The sequence below is a fragment of the Danio rerio genome, chromosome 13 (genome assembly GCF_052040795.2).
Source record: "Danio rerio strain M-AB ecotype USA chromosome 13, GRCz13ab, whole genome shotgun sequence".
Taxonomy (NCBI): Eukaryota; Metazoa; Chordata; class Actinopteri; order Cypriniformes; family Danionidae; genus Danio; species Danio rerio.
The window spans coordinates 39,606,536-39,627,440 of NC_141033.1; the positions used below are offsets into that span (position 1 = coordinate 39,606,536).

Genomic DNA, 20,905 nt, shown 5'->3' on the forward strand with positions numbered 1-20,905 from the left:
GTCCACCTATATATCATCAGAAAGTCTGTGTTATACATCCATGAACATAACCATGCATTGCTTCCAACTACATCATTTTTGCTTGTTTATTTAATTCCTAAACAATAGTTTCAGTGATGCGTTTTCACATTCCCTCAAATATCCAGTAAATCTTTTAAGACTTCTGTCAAATATTTGAAAAGCTGCCTGTCAAACTGTGCTTATCAGTAATGTTTTCCTATTGTATTATTGTTGAATTAATACATTTTGTTTGTCTTTTTTTTGTGTTTCAGAGTCTGCAGTGGGGCTGCTGTAATTGTGTGTTGATCTAGGTGAAATTTGATTTGAGACTGAGGTTGAGTTTCTCAGATCGCAGTTTCCGATTGTGTGTGAGCATAGATTTGTTTTCATGTGTGTCCGAATTATCTGATCCAACCGTGACTGGGCGGCGCTCGAGGGTGGAGCTCCAGTGAGGGGCACAAATCTACAGGCTGCAGCCTCTCAAACATGAGCAAACTGACTTTCCACAATAACAAGATGATGCAGGACCGCCGGTGTGTGTGTGTGTTCCTCCCGAATGATGAAACGCTCAACGTAATAGTCAGTGTGAGTATGACACCATGCACTCTCTGTCTGACACATCAATGAGGGGTGTGTGTTAATGACAAATTATATCTCAGTATTTTAGTAGGTCACTGCAAGTCAGTTTGCACGTACATAAAACCATTTTAAATGACAAATATCACACATCAGGTTTTAAACATGACTTATTGGGTTCTGCTTATAAATTATTTAAAAAATTTGGGGCTTGAAGTAAGATTTGTAAATCAGCTTTTTTGAGGAAGATTTGTATATAACAGCTGAATTGGGCTGTCTGTAATTTTCTCTGTTGTTTTCTCAGGTTAAGACCGTGTGTCAGGAGTTGTTGGTGCAGGTCTGTGATCTGCTCAGGTTAAAGGACTGCCATCTGTTTGGCCTCAGTGTTATTCAGAGTAAGGCACAAAAACACTACCACATACATACATGCAAATGAACTCTGTATGAGCCTTTCTTATGCATTTAAAGGTTCCTTGAAGTGCTTTGAAGTGTGCATCTTTATTTGATGTTGGCGTAATCTCAACCGAGGCACTAAGAGAGGGTGGGACAGTGTTGCTCTTCCCCTTTTTATAAAACAGCCAATAGTTCGTCACAACTCTGCCAGTGAGAGTGGTTGAGCTTAAGTTCATCAAATGAGAAGCGTCTTAAATGGTGCGGGGCATGTCAGACACTAGAGAGCATTTGGTTGGTTAAGTTTTGATGAGAAACTAAAGTATCAGGTGACGTAAAAAAAAAAAAACATTGATCTATTTAGGCGATCGTGACAAACTACAATCCTTACGTGTTTATACAAGTTTTATCTTCTAAACATGAATTTTGTCTCCGTTTTGAAGCACATTAGCTTATAGATATCCTAAAAACAAACAATACTGATTCTAACATCTAAAAAACGTTATTTTAATTTCATGGGACCTTTAAAGATCTACAGGAAATGAGTCTTCCTTTAGAAGTAAAAGTAGTTTATGTAATACTGGAAATAAGGATATTAGGAAATAAGGTTAAACATCAATTGTGAAATATTTGAAAAATGGATAATAATTTTGCCTCCAACTGATCTGATATTGAAAGTTTAGTATTGGCCAATAATATAATGTAGTGCATTTTTATTTTATTTTTATTTTTTTACATAATACAATTTTATGCTTCTGATAATCTAATGTTTAGAAACCCAGATAATATCTCTTCACAATCCACTAAATACAGACCATTTCATTATGAAGAAAAACAACCACTGTAAAAAAATAAAACTGTTTTTATGCCAAAATGTAAAAAAAAAGAAAAGTGGATATTTCAACAACTAAAGTTGCTTGATAAAAATATTTAAAATTGTTTAGTAGCTATCAAAGGGATTAAATGCATCACTAAATCTGGTCAAATGTTAGACACCCTTATCAATATCATTTTAATGGATATAACCGTTTGATAAAACTATTTTGTTAAATGCACCAAAATACATTGATCAAATTACTCACATCACTGATAAATGGATAAAAATGTTCATTTTCAAAAGAGGCTGTACTCATTCATGCTGAGGACTGTATATATAATTATAGGATGCTACACTGTATTGATTATTGTCTCATGCATTCATATTTTATTTGTCATCTACGTCTTCATTCTAATGTAATCATCATGATCATTAAATATTAAAACTGTATTTTCATTGTCCATATATATATATTTTAAAGTAGCCATGTAGCTAGTGGAATAATGTATGGTTTGCTGGTTATTATCAAATTTTATGCTTTGATTTGGGGTTTTAATCATTCTGTCAGGGTTTATTTTGCGGTACTTACCGCAGTTATGCTTGTAATTTCCCCCATTATCCATTACACAGATAAACATTATAGACCTAAGCTTATGAGTTCTTTGTGCTTTTTTTCCTTTTAGACAATGAACACATATACATGGAACTGGGACAGAAACTGTCGAAATACTGCCCAAAAGAGTGGAAACGGGAAGCCAGCAAGGTATCACACATGCACTCTTTGATCTCCGTGGAATTTTAGTTAGTTTGTTGTTTTTACATTTCGACTGAATTCTTGCCATTTTGCAGGGAATTGACCAGTTTGGACCTCCAATGATTGTTCACTTCAGAGCACAGTATTATGTTGAAAATGGCAGACTTATCAGGTGAGACACATGCACATCAAAACGAAAGACACAATAAAAGAATTAAAAGTGACAGTGCTGCCACTCACAAATGTTTTGGTCTTGTATAAAGCTTAGCTGCTTTTGGGACACTATTCTTAAAACTGCATCAATTTTTTTGGGTTATATCTATTTCCCCTTGCCCACTGATTGCCATTTTGGGGATTTTTTTCCCATGTCATATAATCTTACAAAGATCTGGGGTTCGTTCTTCGTACTTTGATTACTCAATTAACTGGATTTGGTTATTGATGATTTGACACGATCCAGGATTGTTTAGTTCGTCAAAACTCATTCGAGAGTTGTTGTCATAGCAACAGTTCTGGTAACTCAAACCTGCTCAGGAGCAGGCTCATTTCATATAAACAGGATTAGATCAGGTCAGTTCAAGCAAATACTAAAAGTATGTATCGAATGCTGATATTTTCGTTCAGTAGTAGTTAAGTTTAAAATTGACAAATCTAAAAATAAACTAATGCAAGCTGCACTCTAAAATAAAAGTACAAAAACTGTCATGAGGGACTTTTTAGATACAAACATGTACATGCACATTATTAGACTGTTCATTTTTTTGTTTTGTTTTTTTAGGAATATTAATTTATGCAGTCATGCACATTGACAGCTTTTATGTTGGTGATTTTGATGCTTCACAAATGTTGCAGACACCTTTACCGATATCAAAATGCATTTTTGTATATAACAGCCAGTTATTTCTCATGCCGATTAAGAAACTTGAATAGGCCTAGGCTATCATAATAATGAAAAATTCGCTCTAAATGTAAAACAAAATAATTTGCTAAATACTCTCGACATAAGAAAATGTGTAAAGTCTGCAGCCCACAACACGTGTAAAATTATTGCTTATATTTAACAAACAGTTTACTACGAATTTTATGTAATTTTGTTTACATGGATAATTGAATATTAATCAGATGATGCCATTACGCTGCTGTGCCGTCAGCCAATCGTTGTATTGCTGATCATGATTTCGAAGGCTTAAACGGAGCATTACTCAAAATATCGAGCGAAAAAAAAGGAATAAGACAGCTGTGAAACATAACCAGCTTTGTGTTTTTGTAGGAAACACAGTTTAGATCTGTTTAGGGTAAGAGGTGTGTTAGTTATCTGTCTATCCCTGAATGTGTCAGGAATATCAAAACAAAACCAACTTAGCTCCACTCCTTTAGTGCCCCTCACAGAGCTTGATCCACGCTGGCATTTTTCCTCTTGGGTTTTTGGTTTTGAAAAGGGAAAAAATTCCACAATCCCGTCCAAACTTTAAGGATACCGGGTATCAGATTTGCACAATCCATATGCACTCGCTCGAAAGCTTGACAGAGCCCCTGCACGTAGCTACAGTTGCTAAGCCAAGATTGGTGGGTGGCAGTTTTTGGGCGTGGCTTAGCGAAGGTCAATTACCCAAGGAATAAATCACTTTTTAAATAGTATTACAATAAAAAAGCATCCGTTTTAATTTGTAATAATATTTGATATTTTTGAATCTTTGAAACTTCAGTAATGAATAATAGATGAACAGACCTCAAACTTTTTAAGTCCATTGTGTACATGCAAAATGTCAATATGAAGATGATTGAATATGTTGTATTTCTGTTTTAGCGACCGCGTTGCACGGTATTATTATTACTGGCACTTGCGGAAGCAGGTCCTGCAGTCTCAGTGCATCCAGAGAGAGGAGGCTTATTTCCTTCTGGCTGCGTTCGCACTTCAGGCTGACCTGGGAAACTTCAAACGGAACAAACACTTTGGTGCCTATTTCCAGCCGGAAGCTTATTTTCCCTCCTGGGTGAGTCTGCGCTGCACCCCATTAAACTGCTTCCTGATGAATCATTCCGCTGATCAAGCCTGTTAAATGTGCACACACTTCCACCGCTCCGTGTGTGTGCTTTATGCCCCACGCTGTGCTGTTCTTCAATGCTTCAGCAACATTTAACGGAGCTTTTTGTATAAGAAGGAAATTATTTATCAGTGCATGGAGAGGATTGAGGTTAAAAATAGTCTGAAGCTTTTAAGAGTATCTTGTGGGTGCTTTAGCTTTAGGCTTGCTGTGCTCTGCTATCATCTGGATTCACATGGAGAGAGATGCACATTTACTGCAGGATGATGCAGACTGAGCTGGTGAACAGATTACAGCACAGTGTTTTTTATTTTAAATGTTCAGGGACATTACCTTAACCAAGGCTGACTACTATGTTTATATCTGCAGTATGTCTGTCTAATTTATTCAAACAGTTCAAGTTGCTTCTGCAAAAAATATACATAATGGTGGTTTGTTAAAATAAGTGATAAAAATTAGCATTTTGCCACAGCTGACCGGTAAAATGTACCACAAAACAGTACTTTGTGATTTAAATGAGCATGCACACACTCACCGGCCACTTTATTAGCTACACTTTACTAGTACCGGGTTAGACCCTCTTTTGCCTTCAGAACTGCTTCAATTATTCACGGCATAGATTCAACAAGGTACTGGAAATATTCTTTAGAGATTTTGTTTCGTATTGACATGATGGCTTCATGCAGTTGCTGCAGATTTATTGGCTGCACATTCGTGATGCGAATCTCCCATTCCACCACATCCCAAAGATGCTCTATTGGATTGAGCTCTAGTGATTGTGGAGGCCATTTGAGTACAGTAAACTTATTGTCATGTTCAAGATACTAGTCTGAGATGATTCGCACTTTATGGGCATGGTCAGCAACATTACTCGTGTAGGCTGTGGCAATGGCACAATGCTCAAATGGTACTAATGGGCCCAAAGTGTGCCAAGAAAATATTCTCCACACCATTACACCACCACCACCAACCTGAACTGTTGAAACAAGGCAGGATGAATCCATGCTTTCATGTTGTTGATGCCAAATTCTGACCCTACCATCTGAATGTTACAGCAGAAATTGATACTCATCAGACCAGGCAACATTTTTCCAATCTTTTATTGTCCTATTTTGGTGAACCTATGTGAAATGTAGCCTCAGTGTGTTGTTCTTGGATGACAGGAATGGCACCCGGTGTGGTCTTCTGCTGCTGTAGCCCATCTGCCTCAAGTTTCTGATGCTCGGTTTGAACTGCAGCTGATCAGTCTTGACCATGTCTACATGCCTAAATGCATTTAGTTGTTTCCATGTGATTGGCTGATTAGAAATTTGCATTAATGAGCAGTTGGACAGGTGTACCTAATAAAGTGTCCTGTGAGTGTATATTCATATAAACATATCTATATTAGAAAAGAGTATCTCCTTTTTTCTTTTAAATAAAAAATGAATTTAAATAAATGAACCATAGAAACATAAAAATATGAAACATGTCATTCACGTCTCAATATTTTAGAAAAAATCTTAAATACCTCAGTTGATTTCAGCTTATTTTAGGTAAGTTGTCATTGGATTTTTTTAAAAAGGAAAAACAAGTAATTTGTATAGAATCATCCTTGCTTCAAGTAAAAAAAAAAACTATTACTAAATGCTGGTATAAACCTAATCCATCACAAATGCAAGATTGGATTGGCATTTTAAAAATAAGTTCATTATGGAGGGAATTACATAATGTGGTGACGTCTGGACCAATTGGATTGAATACATTACTCCCATTCAACCTAATATCTTATTGCTATAGAACTTTTAAAATATATATATATTTACTGTAAATATGATTTCCACACTTCTTTTTTTCTGTAAATAGTTTTGGAATGAATGATGTAAGATAATGCAATGGGATATGTTGTTCTGTTACTGTCAAGAAGACATTTGTGTTTCCTATTTTATCCCTGATTAGGGAATTTAAACTGTAAAGCTGGAAAAATGACAAATGTCTTACTGATATTGTGAATTACATCTCTTTGCAACAAAAACGTAACATTGTTACAATTTCCATACAAATTATTAAAACAAATTAAAATGAAAAGATATTAAAGCACAAATAATTAAACAAAACAAAAACCTGAAAAATATTAATAAAAACTACTAAAATAACACAGATAAACTGAAATTGTTCAATAAATAGTGCAAATTGCTGCTTGCTGAACTACATACAAAAAGGCTATTAAAACAGCAATTTTGAATATAGTGATGGTGAAAACTTCAGATTCAGGAGAAATCAAATGAAAAAATATATTATTCTGCTTTAAACCGCTCCAGTCTCCATTAAATACTTTATAAATGCAGTAATCCAGAATAACAGTCAGAAGGTGTGGTTTCATTATTCAGGTTCTATCTTTTGTAGGTAATCGCAAAGAGAGGATGTGACTATATTCTCCGCCATATTCCCAACATGCACAAAGAGCAGTTTGCTTGTACAGCATCAGAGGCTCAGCTGAAGTACATAAAGGAAGCAGCGCTCTTGGATGACGTGGCTGTTCATTATTACCGCCTTTACAAGGTCAGAGAAGAACTTTTCATTGTATTGGAGAGTGCTCATTCAGACAGTTTTTAAAAACATGATATTTTCTTTCTGTCAGGATAAAAAAGAGCTGGATGCCTCTTTAACTCTGGGACTGACCTTACGTGGGATTCAGATTTTTCAGGTATGCTTTTTTAACACCTATTTGGTAGAGAAAATGTAAAAATACAGCTCTTATATAACATATTGTGTATTTATTATTTATGTTATTGATTATAATGACTTTTTATTTTTATTTTTTTCCAGAATGTGGGAACAGTCAGGCAACTCTTGTACGATTTTCCTTGGACCAATGTAGGAAAGCTGGTGTTTGTGGTCAGTATTACAGTGCTTTTTAGAAGTATGAATTTAAAGGGATAGTTCACCCAAAAATAAAAATGCTATCATAATTTACTTATTCTAAACCACTTACTTGTTCTAAACAACTGATGAACACAAAAGAAGATATTTTGAAGAATGCTTAAACCCTGTAACCATTGACTTCTATAGCATTTGTTTTTTCCTACTATGGAAGTAAATGGTTACGGGTTTACAACATTCTTCAAAATATCTTCTTTTGTGTTTGACAGAAAAAAAAAATACTCAAACCCGTATGGAACAAGTAAAGGATCAGTATAATAGACAATTTTCGTTATTGGGTGAACTGTATCTGTAAAGGAATAGAAGTATTGTAACGTGTGTATTTATATAGTGCATTTATTGTGTATGGCCATACACCCAAAGCACTTCACAATCATGAAGAAGATCTCTCCACACCACTACCAGTGTGCAGCATCCACTTGGATGATGCGACGGCAGCCTAAGGGACAATGATACCAGTGCGCTCACCACACACCAGCTATAGGTGGAGCAAAGAGACAGTGATAGAGTCAATTCGGTGGATATGTATGATTGGAATGCCACTATGGGTAAGGGCCAATGGAGGGAATTTGACCAGGACACCGGGGTCACACCTCTACTCTTTAAGAGAAGTGCCATGGGTTTTTTAATGACCACAGTTGAGCTCCCCCTGCTGGCCTCACTAACTCCACTTCCAGCAGCAGCCTAGTTTTCCCATGTGGTCTCCCATCCAGATACTGACCAGGCTCAGCACTGCTTAGCTTCAGCGAGTAACTGGTCTCGGGCTCCAGGGTGATATGGCTGTGTATAATTTGGTGTCATTTGGATTATTAGGCTTATAGGGTCTCATTTATGAAACTTTTTGTAGAAACCTTCCTAAGTGTAAATGTATACCAGAATAAGTAATTTGTTTTATTAATGACTAAGACTCTTATAATGACTTTAAATGATTCAATTAAATCAATATTTAGGTTAAATGCGTTTACTTACCACTGCGCACATTCTCCCTTAAAGTTTATTTTTTATAAAGCACAACCTTTGTTTGGGAAGTGGCTGACACACATTTCAGCCGCTGTTTTGTGTGTTTATAAATGAGACCCATAGAGTTTTCAGAGTTGACCCATGTTGTTTCCACAGGGTAAGAGGTTTGAGATTCTCCCTGATGGTTTGCCGTCTGCCAGGAAGCTGATCTACTACACAGGCTGTCCTCTGCGCTCTCGACACCTCCTGCAGCTGCTCAGCAACAGCCACCGACTGTACATGAACCTGCAGCCTGTGCTCAAACAGGTGCGGCGGCTGGAGGAAAATGAAGGTATTTGGAGAATATGCAAAATTTATTTGTTGCAACATACAGTAGCTAATAGCTGAAATAATGCACATGAAATACAGTTAATACCCATTTTAAAGGAATAGTTCACCCATAAATGAAGATTTCCCAATAATTTATCCGCATTCAAGCCATCCTAGGTGTATAAGACTTTTTTTCTTTCAGACAAACACTGAGTAGTTTTAAAAAATATTTTTTCAAAGTAGTTCTAAAAAAAAATACCTTATATCTTAGAAATAATTATAAATCTGTTGTCAAACTAACCCATTTCTTGACACGGTGTATGATGCATTTGAAGTGGAAGTTCTGGGATTAGACACATTTTGTTTAAATCGCTTGCTACACAATATCTTCTGACATTTTCCACTTTCAGTTATTTACAAGCATGTAGTTATCTTCATTCGTCTGCTATCACCAAATTTTTTTCTATGAATGCGATTTTACATCATGTGTGGAGTCATGTATGTTGAGGATGTGGATTTGGCAGCAGGTCGGACGTGTGTGATTTGAGTTTATGATTTCAAAATTATAAACATTTTTGGTACAAAAACACATGGGTCTGATTCATAAGATATGCATCAACCCACCGTCGGATTATAGGTTAATTTGATGATGGATTTATATTTTTCGAAAAATAAGCCACTACCCAACACCATTATACAGCAGGAAGGAGCTCTATTAAAAATTAAAACTATTCCGACTGTTTGCTGGATAGTTCATGGCTGAGAAAATTATTCATTTTTATTGTGGCGTAAACAATCCTTTAAATCAAGCAAGGTGTTAAAACTAATGGTCACAATTTATATTATATGTACTTAACTACTATTTACTAACATTAAAACCATCCAAGACTTTAAATTTCCTGTAACCACTTTGTTCTGAAACATTTACTGCTGAGCCAAGGTTATTTACTATCATCAACATGCTATTATAGTAATGTTCATCTGCAAATGGTTATCTGAGCTGCATTACCTTTCAATAAAACTTACCTTAATCCATGTAAATGCTGTTTATTCATTCATTCATTTGATTTTTGGCTTCGTCCCTTTATTAATCTGGGGTTGCCACAGCAGAATGAAACACCAACTTTTCCAGCATATGTTTTACACTACGAATGCCCTTCCAGCTGCAACCCATCACTAGGAAACACAGATACACTCTAATTCACACACATACACTAAGAACCATTTGGCTTACCCAATTCACTTATAGCGCATGTCTTTGGAAATGTGGAGGAAACCTATGCGAACATGGGGAGAACATGCAAACTTCACACACAAATGCCAACTGGCTCAGTCTAGCGACTTTCTTGCTGTGAGGCAACAGTGCTACCCACTGCGCTGCCACATGTAGATGCCATATAAAACCAAATCATCACTAAAATTGTGTATCCAGTGCTATTTAAATGTAAGATGTTAACATGTAATTGCAGTACACCAACATGTATGTATGTATGTATGTATGTATGTACGTATATATATATATATATATATATATATATATATATATATATATATATATATATATATATATATATATATACATACATGTGTGTGTGTGTGTGTGTGTGTGTGTGTGTGTGTGTGTATATATATATATATATATATATATATATATATATATATATATATATACATGTGTGTGTGTGTGTGTGTGTGTGTGTATATATATATATATATATATATATATATATATATATATATATATATATATATATATATATTGTGTCATAAGGTTAAGTACATGCTAGTTGAGTGCATAGGATATGTCGGAAACCAAATAAACAATTGACCATCTATTAGTTACATGTTCACTCTAAAAATACTGTTAGTTGTAGAATTGTAAATAAAACAGCTAATTTTAGTGCATTTTTAAAATTAAATACTATTACATTTTCAAATGTCATTTAGTTCAATTTGCTACCTTCAATTGTAATTGTTTCTGAGCTAATAATAATAATAATAATAATAATATTTATGTCCAGCTAGTATTGCTGACACAGTCACTGTATTTGCAATTAAATTTACAAATTAATTCAGAGCATGAATGTTTCATGTTTAAGGATTAGTTTAATTTGATGTGTTGGCATTCATTTTGCTTTCTCAAATTATTTAAGAAATTTTCTATTGTTTCTGAGTGAAAATAATTTTTTGTTTTATATTTGTGCAACTTGGTTTGCTGATATACTTATTTTGTTTACAAGTAAATGTACTAATTAATTCACAGCACAAATTTATATTGATTTAGCATGAAAATATTCATTAACTGACTTCACAAACATCTCTATTTGACAGCAAGAACCTCTCTCTCTCTCTCTCTCTCTCTCTCTCTCTCTTTCTTTCTCTCTCTCTCTTTTGCTTGTACTACTACCATAACAACTGAACAACAACAGCAACAAAAAAAAGAGAGAAAAGTTTCATGTTTTGCTTCACTAAGGACTTGGAGCATATGGTTGACATTAATCTCTGTGTGTGTGTGTGTTTGTGTGTGTGTGTGTGTCTTCTCAGAAAAGAAGCAGTACCGGGAGTCGTATATCAGTGATGCTCTGGAGGCGGACATGGATCATTTGGAGCAGCGTTCGCGTGCCAGCGGCAGCAGTGCGGGAAGCACATCACGACCCAATCCCTTTTCACGGCACTCCACCACCAGTCATGGCAGCTCCCGCACATCCGGCGTCGACACAGACAGTTTCCGGACCCCTACAAACACACCCCACCGTCCGCTGAGAACACACTCGTCTTCCAACACCAGTCATGCCAGCACACACACGTCTGGCATCGAGAGCAGCAGCAAAGAGCACTGCCTGGATGAAGACGGTAGGAGACTGCATGAATGTGTTACTTATTATATTGGTAATACCAGTATGAACAAAAAATGTGATGTGATTTAAGTGCGTACATTCTTCAAATCTTGTTGTGATGACGTTGTAACAGACTGACTGGTTAGGGGTGCCGACTTATACATTTTTATAATTGAAATAGATAGTAAATGTATAATGTCAGTTCTACAAACACTACCCGACAAAAGCCTTGTCGTCGATTTCAGTTTTAAGAGCAACAAATAATAACTTGACTTCTAGTTGATCATTTGGAAAAGTGGCAGAAGGTAGATTTTTCTGATGAATCATCTCTTGAATTACATCCCAATCATCACACACACTGCAGAAGACCTACTGGAACCTGCATGAACCCAAAATTCTCATAAAAATCATTCAGTTTTACTGAAGGAAAATTATGGTTTGGGGTTGCATTCAGTATGGGGGTGTGCGAGAGATCTGCAGAGTGGATGGAAACATCAACAGCCTGAGGTATCAAGACATTTGTGCTGCCCATTACATTACAAACCACAGAAGAGCGCAAATTCTTAAGCAGGATAGTGCTCCTTCTCATACTTCAGCCTCCACATCAAAGTTCCTAAAAAGCAGAGAAAGAAAGTGCTCCAGTATTGGCCAGCCCAGTCTCCAGACTTAAACATTATTAAGCATGTCTGGGGTAAGAGGGAGGAGGCGGCATTAAAGATTAATCCAAAGAGCCTTAATGAACTCAGGGAGTCTTGCAAGAACGCTTTCTTTCCCATTCCAGATGACTTTATTAATAAGTTATTTGAGTCATTACAGTGATGTATGGATGAAGTTCTCCAAGCTCATGGGAGTCACACATAATAATTATTCTTTTTTCACTGCAGCATGACTTTATATTCTATACTGTATATTATTTCAGTTAAGTGACAAGACTTTTGTCTAAGCAAAGTCAGACCTTACTGTCCTAATTACATAATTTAAAATCAAGGCTTGATCATATTTTTATTTTAGTAAAATAAGCGTAATCTAGAGGTATTTGGCTTTCATATTAGCCACTCCTGATACCAAATGATCAACGATAAGTAAAGTTATTATTTGTGGTTCCTAAAACTTTTATAGGCAACAAGACTTTTGTCAGGTAGTGTAGGATTCTCCTGAATTTACAAAGTTCATTTTAAGGCAGTAGCATTCAGTCAGCATTGAGAGTCTGTGTTTGTTTGTGTTTCTTTAGAGATCGAGATGTTGGTTGATGATCCTAAAAGTTGTGAAGATCTTGATGATTTGGAGCTCAGCCAGGAATTGTGCATCCACATCACAGAGGACATGCTGTCAGCACAGAACAACGGATGCTCCGGTAGGATTGTATCATATATTATTACAAGCTAGAAATCAATAATATTGAATTTATTCATTCAATTAATAAAAAGTGACAGAATTTGTTTAATAGCAAAAGGTTCTTCTGAAAATCCTCATAATAGTTTGGGAATTGGATTTAGATTTGAAGGTAATTAAAGACTGAATTAATGATGTTGAAGTATAGTCACAGAAGTGTGTGTGTGTATGTACAGTGGAAGTCAAAATTATTTGCCGTCCTGTGAATTTCTTTTTCAAATATTTCTCAACTGATGTTTAGCAAAGCATTTTCCCACAATATTTCCTATAATATTTGTTCTTCTGGATAAAGTTTTATTTGTTTTATTTCAGCTAGAATAAAAGCTAGATCATTTTTAGAACAATATTATTAGTCCCTTTAAGCAACATTTTTTTATACATTGTCTACAGAACAAACCATCGTAATGCAATGACTTGGCTAATTAACCTTGTCAAGCATTTAGATTGCGCGTTAAGCTGAATACTATTATCTTAAAAAATATCTAGTAAATTATTATATACTGTCATCATGGCAAAGATGAAAGAAATTAGAAAGTTTATTAGAAATGGTATCAGTTTTATCAGAAATAAGTTATTAAAAGTATTATTGTAATAAATTACTGTTGTTGTAATATCTAGCATATTAAAATGTTTAATATTGTTATATATATTAAGATTGTGCTAAATAGATGTTTTGAGGGGTGAAGTGTGTGTTTATCTATAGTGCCAAGATTAAAATATACAGCGTACACCTTTTAATTAGTGGGTTCAGGACAGGTGTATCAACAACGCCTGTTGCTGACAGGTGTGTAAATTAGCACTAAGTCATCTGTGCAGACAGGCATCAGCACTTTTCCCTACTTTTTTACCTTTTAATCCAAACTTAGAGTCAGTTTGCCAGTCATATTCTTTCTGAGAGTGGCCCAGAGTACAGTACCAATATTTACATTTATAAATAAAATTTCAGAGGTTTTGGAAAAAATTGTTATACATTTAAGATTTTTTTTCTACTTTTGCCTTTAAAACGTTTAAATAGCTAGAAATTGGTCTTTTTAATGCTTTACAAAAAGCTTGTTGCTCTTTGCCTGTTAATAATGCACAGTGATCACTCTCGGGTCATCCAAGTAGATGACTGACTTTCTTTAGTCATAGAGAAACCAAGATTTTGGGAGGAAAACATTTCAGGATTTTATTTCTCTCATTTAGTGCAAGTGTACAATGTGGACCGTTTTAATGGCCCAAAATCCACACTAAACTAGTATTGGTATTTTTACTAATTAGTAACTTTCAAATATCTTGCGTATGACTATTTTAATGGCCTCTTGTGTTTTGTGTTTGCTCTTACTTTTCAGGGCTAGTGGTGAAGGAAGTCAGCTCCTCCACATCCAGCTCATCGGAGACTGTAGTGAGAATGAGAGGCCAGAGCATCGAATGTCTTCCTCAGGTGCAGCTACACATATGTACACACACACACACCTTATATCTTTTACATGACCGCCGAAGTGAAAGCGAGGACATTTCGTGCTGTATCATTGTTTTTTTCCATTAATCCTTTAATCTCTTTTAACAGTGCTGGTAACCCACTTCTCTTAACAGTATTTGTTTTGGGCAGCCTTACCCTACTCCAAACCACTTTTGCATTCTTTCTCATCAGTGTATTCATGTGAGTGTACAGCTCAACGCTCTCTGAGATTTCAGGGCTAACTAAGAGTTAGTGTAGACGGTGACCTGCTGAAAAATCAACAAGAAAAACCATCACAGAAGTTGTCATGGATTTCAGTACAAATACCATTCAAATATTACAAACCATGAAATTTTTATCATTAATACCGGAGGAATTTGATGGTTTTTAATAGGGCTGCATAATATATCGCTTCAGCATAGATATTGCAACGTGTGAATTTGCAAAAATCACATCGCAGGATCTGCATTGTTAAATTAGAATTATAGTTGATAATCAGCACCACAGTGATGGTATTTTTGGGGAGGGTCATCACAAATTTAAAACAAAAATAGAACAAAAGATTTTCATTTGGAAGTGTTTTTGTGATTGTGACTGTGTAAAATTTAAGCAAACTTAAATTAATAGATTGCAAAGGTATATAAACCTAAATGAATTGTATTTAATTCTTTATACAACGAAGAATCTACGCTATGCAGTGTTATTTTATGTTTTTATTGAGTTTTTGTACCTTAATGCTGTTAGATTCCACAGAAAAAAAAACATAAGGTTAATTTATATCTGTTCAATTGTATTGTATTTTATGCAGATTGTAACAGTGAGACTGGGTGACAACGAAGGTGAGGATCCATATGCAGTTTATTTAAGAGATTAATCAGGCATGGAATGGTCAAAACATGAGCAAACAGGAGTATACAGGAAATGCAAGAGCACAGATGAAAGCAGGCAAATGATCAGGGCAGGTGGCAAAAACAACAGGAAGGATATACAAAACCTGGGTCAAAACACGGAAGGGCAAGACAAGAATAACGCTTAGAAATGTTACAAACAACAAGACTCAGCAAAGGTTTGTGTGTGTGCGCGCGCGCGTGCGTGTGATGTTTATAGTTTGGGTAATCAGTCCTCACAAGCTTCAGCTGTGTGTTTGCAATCAAGGTAGAGGTGGACTAGGTTTGTGAGTGCAAGGAATGATGGGAGTTGTAGATTATTTCAGTGGCAGAATTGTAGTCCGGTTGATAGTGCAAGTTTTCCAGCAATCTGCAAGGATCCTAGATCGCTGACGATTGTGACAGAAAACTCCCAATCATTGTAAAATGCTATGTTATCTAACAGTTATAAGTCATGTTGTGAAATTCTATTTATATTGCAATATATATATAACAGACAAACTAAATGTTCCAATATCCAATATCATGCAGCAATAGTTTCTAATGTGTTTTGCTAAACATTCCATTAGGATTTGCGTATTTTTAAAATGATTTATTTATTTATTTTTATACATGTTTTACAGAATTGTCAGTCCAATAATGTCCAGTAAAGCTAATGTAGTTTCCATTAAAATTTCTATGATTGACTCTATTTTGTTTCTCACCAGGGTGGTTTCTATGTTTTCATTCAGCTTTTTTATTTCCCCTGTGCTGATGTGTGTTTTCTTGTCTCGTTTCATTAGACGACGATGGCCAGGAAGGGTCAGAGCTCCACAGACCGGCACAGCCAATCACTGGATGATGTTCGCCTCTTCCAGAGGGACTGTCAGGAGTGGGCAGAGCTCTGCCAGGACACCGCACACAGCTATACGTTCGGCTGCGAGCCAGACCTCGGCGGAACGGTCGGCTGTGGATATCAGGGACTTGCGGATCAGTGCGCTGGCATCCGAAATAACCAGCACCCATTCCCCATCAAGAGAACCAGCAAGTATTTCTCTCTGGATCTAGACCGAGAAGATCTGACCACTGGCCACCTGACCACAGAAGCAGAACCAGAGTTTGTGGTGTAAGGCAGAGAGAATTGTAAAAGTGCCCCAGAACAAATGAAGGGATGGGAAAATACGGAAATCGTGTGATTATCTACTCATGCTTATGTCATTCTAGAGACCTTCCTAAATTGATTTTCTTTTTGGAACACAAAAGGAGATTTTCTGATGGCTGTGCCGGTTGCATTTTTCAATGCTGTTACAATAAAAAAAAGGATGCAAAAGCTATCATAAACATAATATTGTGTGGCATCATCTTTTAAGATGCCCATTTATGACACACTTTAAAACATAACATGAGTGTGTACTCTGTACTGTTTATTTGGGTACAATTATATTCTTGTTTTTTTAACATCTAAAAGCAATTTAGTACAAAAGAATGTATAAAATCATAAGTTATGAGGTCCTGCGTTATCGCTTTCCTGTTTTCATTGACATTAAGGCATTTTTATCTGCAGAGCACAAAGTTTTTTGAAGAATGTTGATTTCCAAACAGTTTGGTTTCCGTCGATTTCCTGTGTGGTTTTTCCATAAAGTGGAAACTGAAACTCAAGTTGTCAACATTCTTCAAAATTTTTCTTTTTCTGTACTACAGAGCAAAGACATGCAGAGTGAGCACAGGATGACTTTCAAAAATTGCCTCATCCTTTACTCTCGCTGTGAGAGTAATGTGGTTTTAATCCAATGGTCTCAAACTCATTCCTAGAGGGCCACAGCTCTGCATAGTTTAGCACCAACTTGCACCTGTTTAATAGTCTTTAGTAGTCTTGAACACCTTCATAAGTTGGATCAGTTGTGTTTGATCAGGGTTGGAGCAAAACTGCTGAGCTGTGGCCCTCCAGAAATCCAGTTTGAGACCAGTTTTAAACTTTTACAAGTTTCTTTCCAATAGAAGTCAATGGGTACCTGCTACCTTCATCTTTCAAAATGCCTTCTTTTTTGTTCAACAGAAGAAAGAAAGAAAGAAAGAAAGAAAGAAAGAAAGAAAGAAAGAAAGAAAGAAAGAAAGAAAGAAGCCAAACAAAAAAGGTTTTGAACGAGCGAGGGATGAGTAAATGATGGCAGATTTGACATTTTTGGGTGAACTATCACAATGAATTTACAATTTTGAGTTGACTATACCTTTAAATTCAATATGACATCAACTCTTGACTATTATTTCAAATTTTTATTCATGATAAACTTATAAAATATCATTCTTCAAATCTTTTAAAGCCATATAAGCACTTTTATGGATTTCAGGTGCTACTTAACACTGATGTGATATGTGCTATAAGAACACTTTCACAAGTTCCAGTTACTTTTTAATTTCAGTTTACAGAAAAGAGCAGCAGGTACACTCTGCTAAATATCTTCTGTGTTCCACAAAGAAACAAATCATACAGGTTTGGGTTTTGGAATGACATGACAGTGAATAAATGATGACAGAATCTTTCATTTTTGGTTTAACTATCCCTTTAAGATCATTTAGTATGCGTCTGTATATATAAAAACCAAGAAATCAAGGGAATTTGCATCATAAAAATCCTCAAAACCAAGAAAAAAGCTGCCTTACCAAAGTGTGTGTGTGTGTGTTTGTGTGTAAACCCTCAGTGCCTTGAATTCACTATGCAGGTTTTCTGAATATAAAACTAAAGTTTCTGCACTCCCGCAGCTTCGTCGACGTAACGCCCCAGTCCCGTCTCCAAGAATAACACTAAACCTAATGAGCTTTTTGGGATTGTGGTACTGAATCATGTGTGCATCATAATCAGAGGGCCTGGTGTCGGGTGTGTCGAAAGACTGATGGAATTTCATTCTCTTGATGTAGAGACGTTTGCGCACAAACCGCCTGATCAAGGGCGGAAAAAGAAAATCTAAATCAAGTCTTCCATAGACTTTCCCAGTATCTTAATCTATCTGTTGCCTTTGTTTATGTCAAACTGGAAGTTAATATTTCTTTATTATGTAGTTTTATAGAAAAAATGACTGCTGCGTGTGTGTGTGTGTGTGTTAATGGTGTGTTGCCTGTCAGTATTAAGCTGTTAATGGGAGACAGTATTAGAAACCTTATAAAAAAGGTTGGAACATTCTATTCTTTCATCTAAGCAAGAAAGAAAGCGTGTGCACACTCCATTTAAAGGAAGGTAGACCCTAAACATGAAGAAGATGAGTGCAGTTTTGCTCTTCTTTGCCTAGGTGCATGACTTTATTACCTATAGATGTCCTGATCAGTCTTTACATTCATCTCTCTGCCCCTTTGAAAAGCCACAGTGGGTTGGAAATGGCCGTCTTAACAGTAAATTTGGTTGCTGCTGGAGTTCACGGAGGCCGATCGCTTGTGTCGGATGATAACCCATCATACTTGGGCTCCACGTACTGTTAACTCTTTGTGTCTGCAGCTAGACTTTGTCCTTTCTGTGAAAGGAGTTCCCTATGTGAAAGTGAAATAATTATTTTCCCCAGTTCCTTTGCAGACCCGTTCGACTCTGTACTCTCATGGAAGTGTATTCTGTGCCTTGCAGGTGCCAAAGTCCTCAAATGTTTGCAATAAAAGGTACCTTCATTTGTAATCATAGTTGTCTTTTTTTTCTCTCTTTCCAAGTTTTGTGACTTGAGATCTCGTGTTAAATCTAGCGCAATCCCGCAGCAATTCATAACTTTTTGATTTGGTGGCTAATTTGTTTGTATTCAGCTCTTTTTTTAGTTGTTGTTATACATTTTCGTACAATTTTAGCACAATCCCTGATGAGGTGCTGGTGGAGGGGTTGGAGTTAACGCTTTCTTTTCTTTCATACATTTTCATTCGAATAAAATCATACCAATTAGCCACTTTTCTGACTATATGCTATCTAAGAAGACTGGCATTTCAGGTGCCACTTTTTTGTATTTGTTTCTATTCATTTTAAAGCAAAAATTGTTCAGATAATTTCATCAATTTCAATTTGCATTAACCAAGTTATTAATTACAGAAATTGAAATTTTAGTTACCTTTTTTTTAAAGGTACAATTCTTTAAGCTCAATAAATTACTAACTTGCTCCCTATTAATAGTAAGGTAGTGATTGGGTTTAGGCCTTGGGTAGGAATAAGATCATTCTTTGTAAATATTAAAGTGCTCTAATGTTGGCTTTTTACAAGATCTGGTCTCCAGAATGTGTCTGTGAAGTTTAAGGCTAAAATGCCCATCAGATCGTTTATTTTCCCTGTTAAAAACGTCAATTTTTTGGTCAGATGGAATTGTAGCTGTTTTGGCCTCTGTGCCTTTAAATTAAAATGAGATGGTTCTTCCGGCCCACTCTTTTGCTTCAGATTAGGATAAACGTGGTCAGATGTCAGGATAAATGCAGAAAACGACAGACTGCAAGTGGACGAAATAATGACACGATGAAACTGAGACCCAGAGTCACAAATACCACTGTAAGATTAATGAGCAACATGCAAATACTGTTAAAACATTTACATAAACACAAGGAACACACAAATGCCATTACAACATTCACACAAACACACACACGCATTTAACATGTTACACTTAAGGGCATAGATTACCTCTTGACATTGGTGGGGCGTACATCCTAGAGCGCATAATTGAACAGCAACTCAGTTCCGCACTTTTAAAAACAAAGTACTTGATAATATAAAATAAACACTTAATAATACAAATAACAATCATGTCCAATACTGCAGAAGTCAATTAACATGATTTTGCTGCAGTTGAGCTTTAAGGAGGTATGAAGGTAGACAAATATGGAGAGGTGTGTGATGCAATTTAACTTTTATACCGATAATAGTTTTCCATTTTCATGGAGGCCAAAATCAAAACAGAATTTAGATTAATTGCACAGCCTTGGTTAATAGTATGTTGATGAACTCGTAGTGAACTTGACACGTGTTACGGAGCATTATTTTATTTTGAAGTCGATTAAATTATTGGTAGGGACATTTCAGTAATTGGTGGATAATGGTGGGGATACGTCCCCTCTATTCATGCCAATTCTACGCCCTTGGTTACGTTGTTTTTACTCATCAAATTGTAAAAAATGTGACAGGATACCCACCATAAAGTTAACTTCAATAATACATTATAGCTAATTACTGTAATTAAACCGGATTTAACATCCACCTCCCGGGAGGTATGAGTTATGTAGCTCAAAAAGCATTTCATAATCCTATAAAAAAAACAAAGTGTAGTACTTACTACTGCTTAAGGTGCAGTTGGATCACAGACAGTTGGAACAGATCTTTTAATCTCAGTTTCTTTGAAAATTCTGTTTTGTGGACTAGTTTAAAGCCCAATCCCAATTCTATTTTTGTACCCCTACCCTTTCCCCTTCCCCTTGGCCTTTACAACCGAGAGGTAATTGGAAGGGCTACACAATTTACCCCTAAGAATTGGGACAGCACTACAGCACCTGCACACGTCATCATATGTCATCACAATCTCTTGCTTCATATGAGATCAGACGATGACGACTGCTGTAGTGATTCTAGTTGTGTTATTTTTTGGTT

At 35.9% G+C, this 20,905-nt stretch overlaps 1 protein-coding gene across 2 annotated transcripts in view; it reads left to right on the top strand.

The window, feature by feature from the left end:
- Positions 1 to 18,967, top strand: part of frmd6 (FERM domain containing 6) — a 36,476-nt gene extending 17,509 nt beyond the window's left edge. The window contains exons 2-15 of one of the 2 annotated variants that reach the window (XR_015504938.2): positions 273 to 585; positions 881 to 971; positions 2,467 to 2,546; positions 2,633 to 2,709; positions 4,345 to 4,531; positions 6,968 to 7,123; positions 7,203 to 7,268; positions 7,391 to 7,459; positions 8,621 to 8,795; positions 11,318 to 11,626; positions 12,842 to 12,964; positions 14,334 to 14,425; positions 16,113 to 17,102; positions 17,244 to 18,967. Coding sequence is in view for 1 of the 2 variants with exons in the window: in NM_001020816.1 (NP_001018652.1) it covers positions 487 to 585; positions 881 to 971; positions 2,467 to 2,546; positions 2,633 to 2,709; positions 4,345 to 4,531; positions 6,968 to 7,123; positions 7,203 to 7,268; positions 7,391 to 7,459; positions 8,621 to 8,795; positions 11,318 to 11,626; positions 12,842 to 12,964; positions 14,334 to 14,425; positions 16,113 to 16,439 (1,851 nt within the window). In the remaining variant the exon portion in view is untranslated. 2 annotated transcript variants of the gene reach the window in all.
- Positions 18,968 to 20,905: the final 1,938 nt, after the last annotated feature.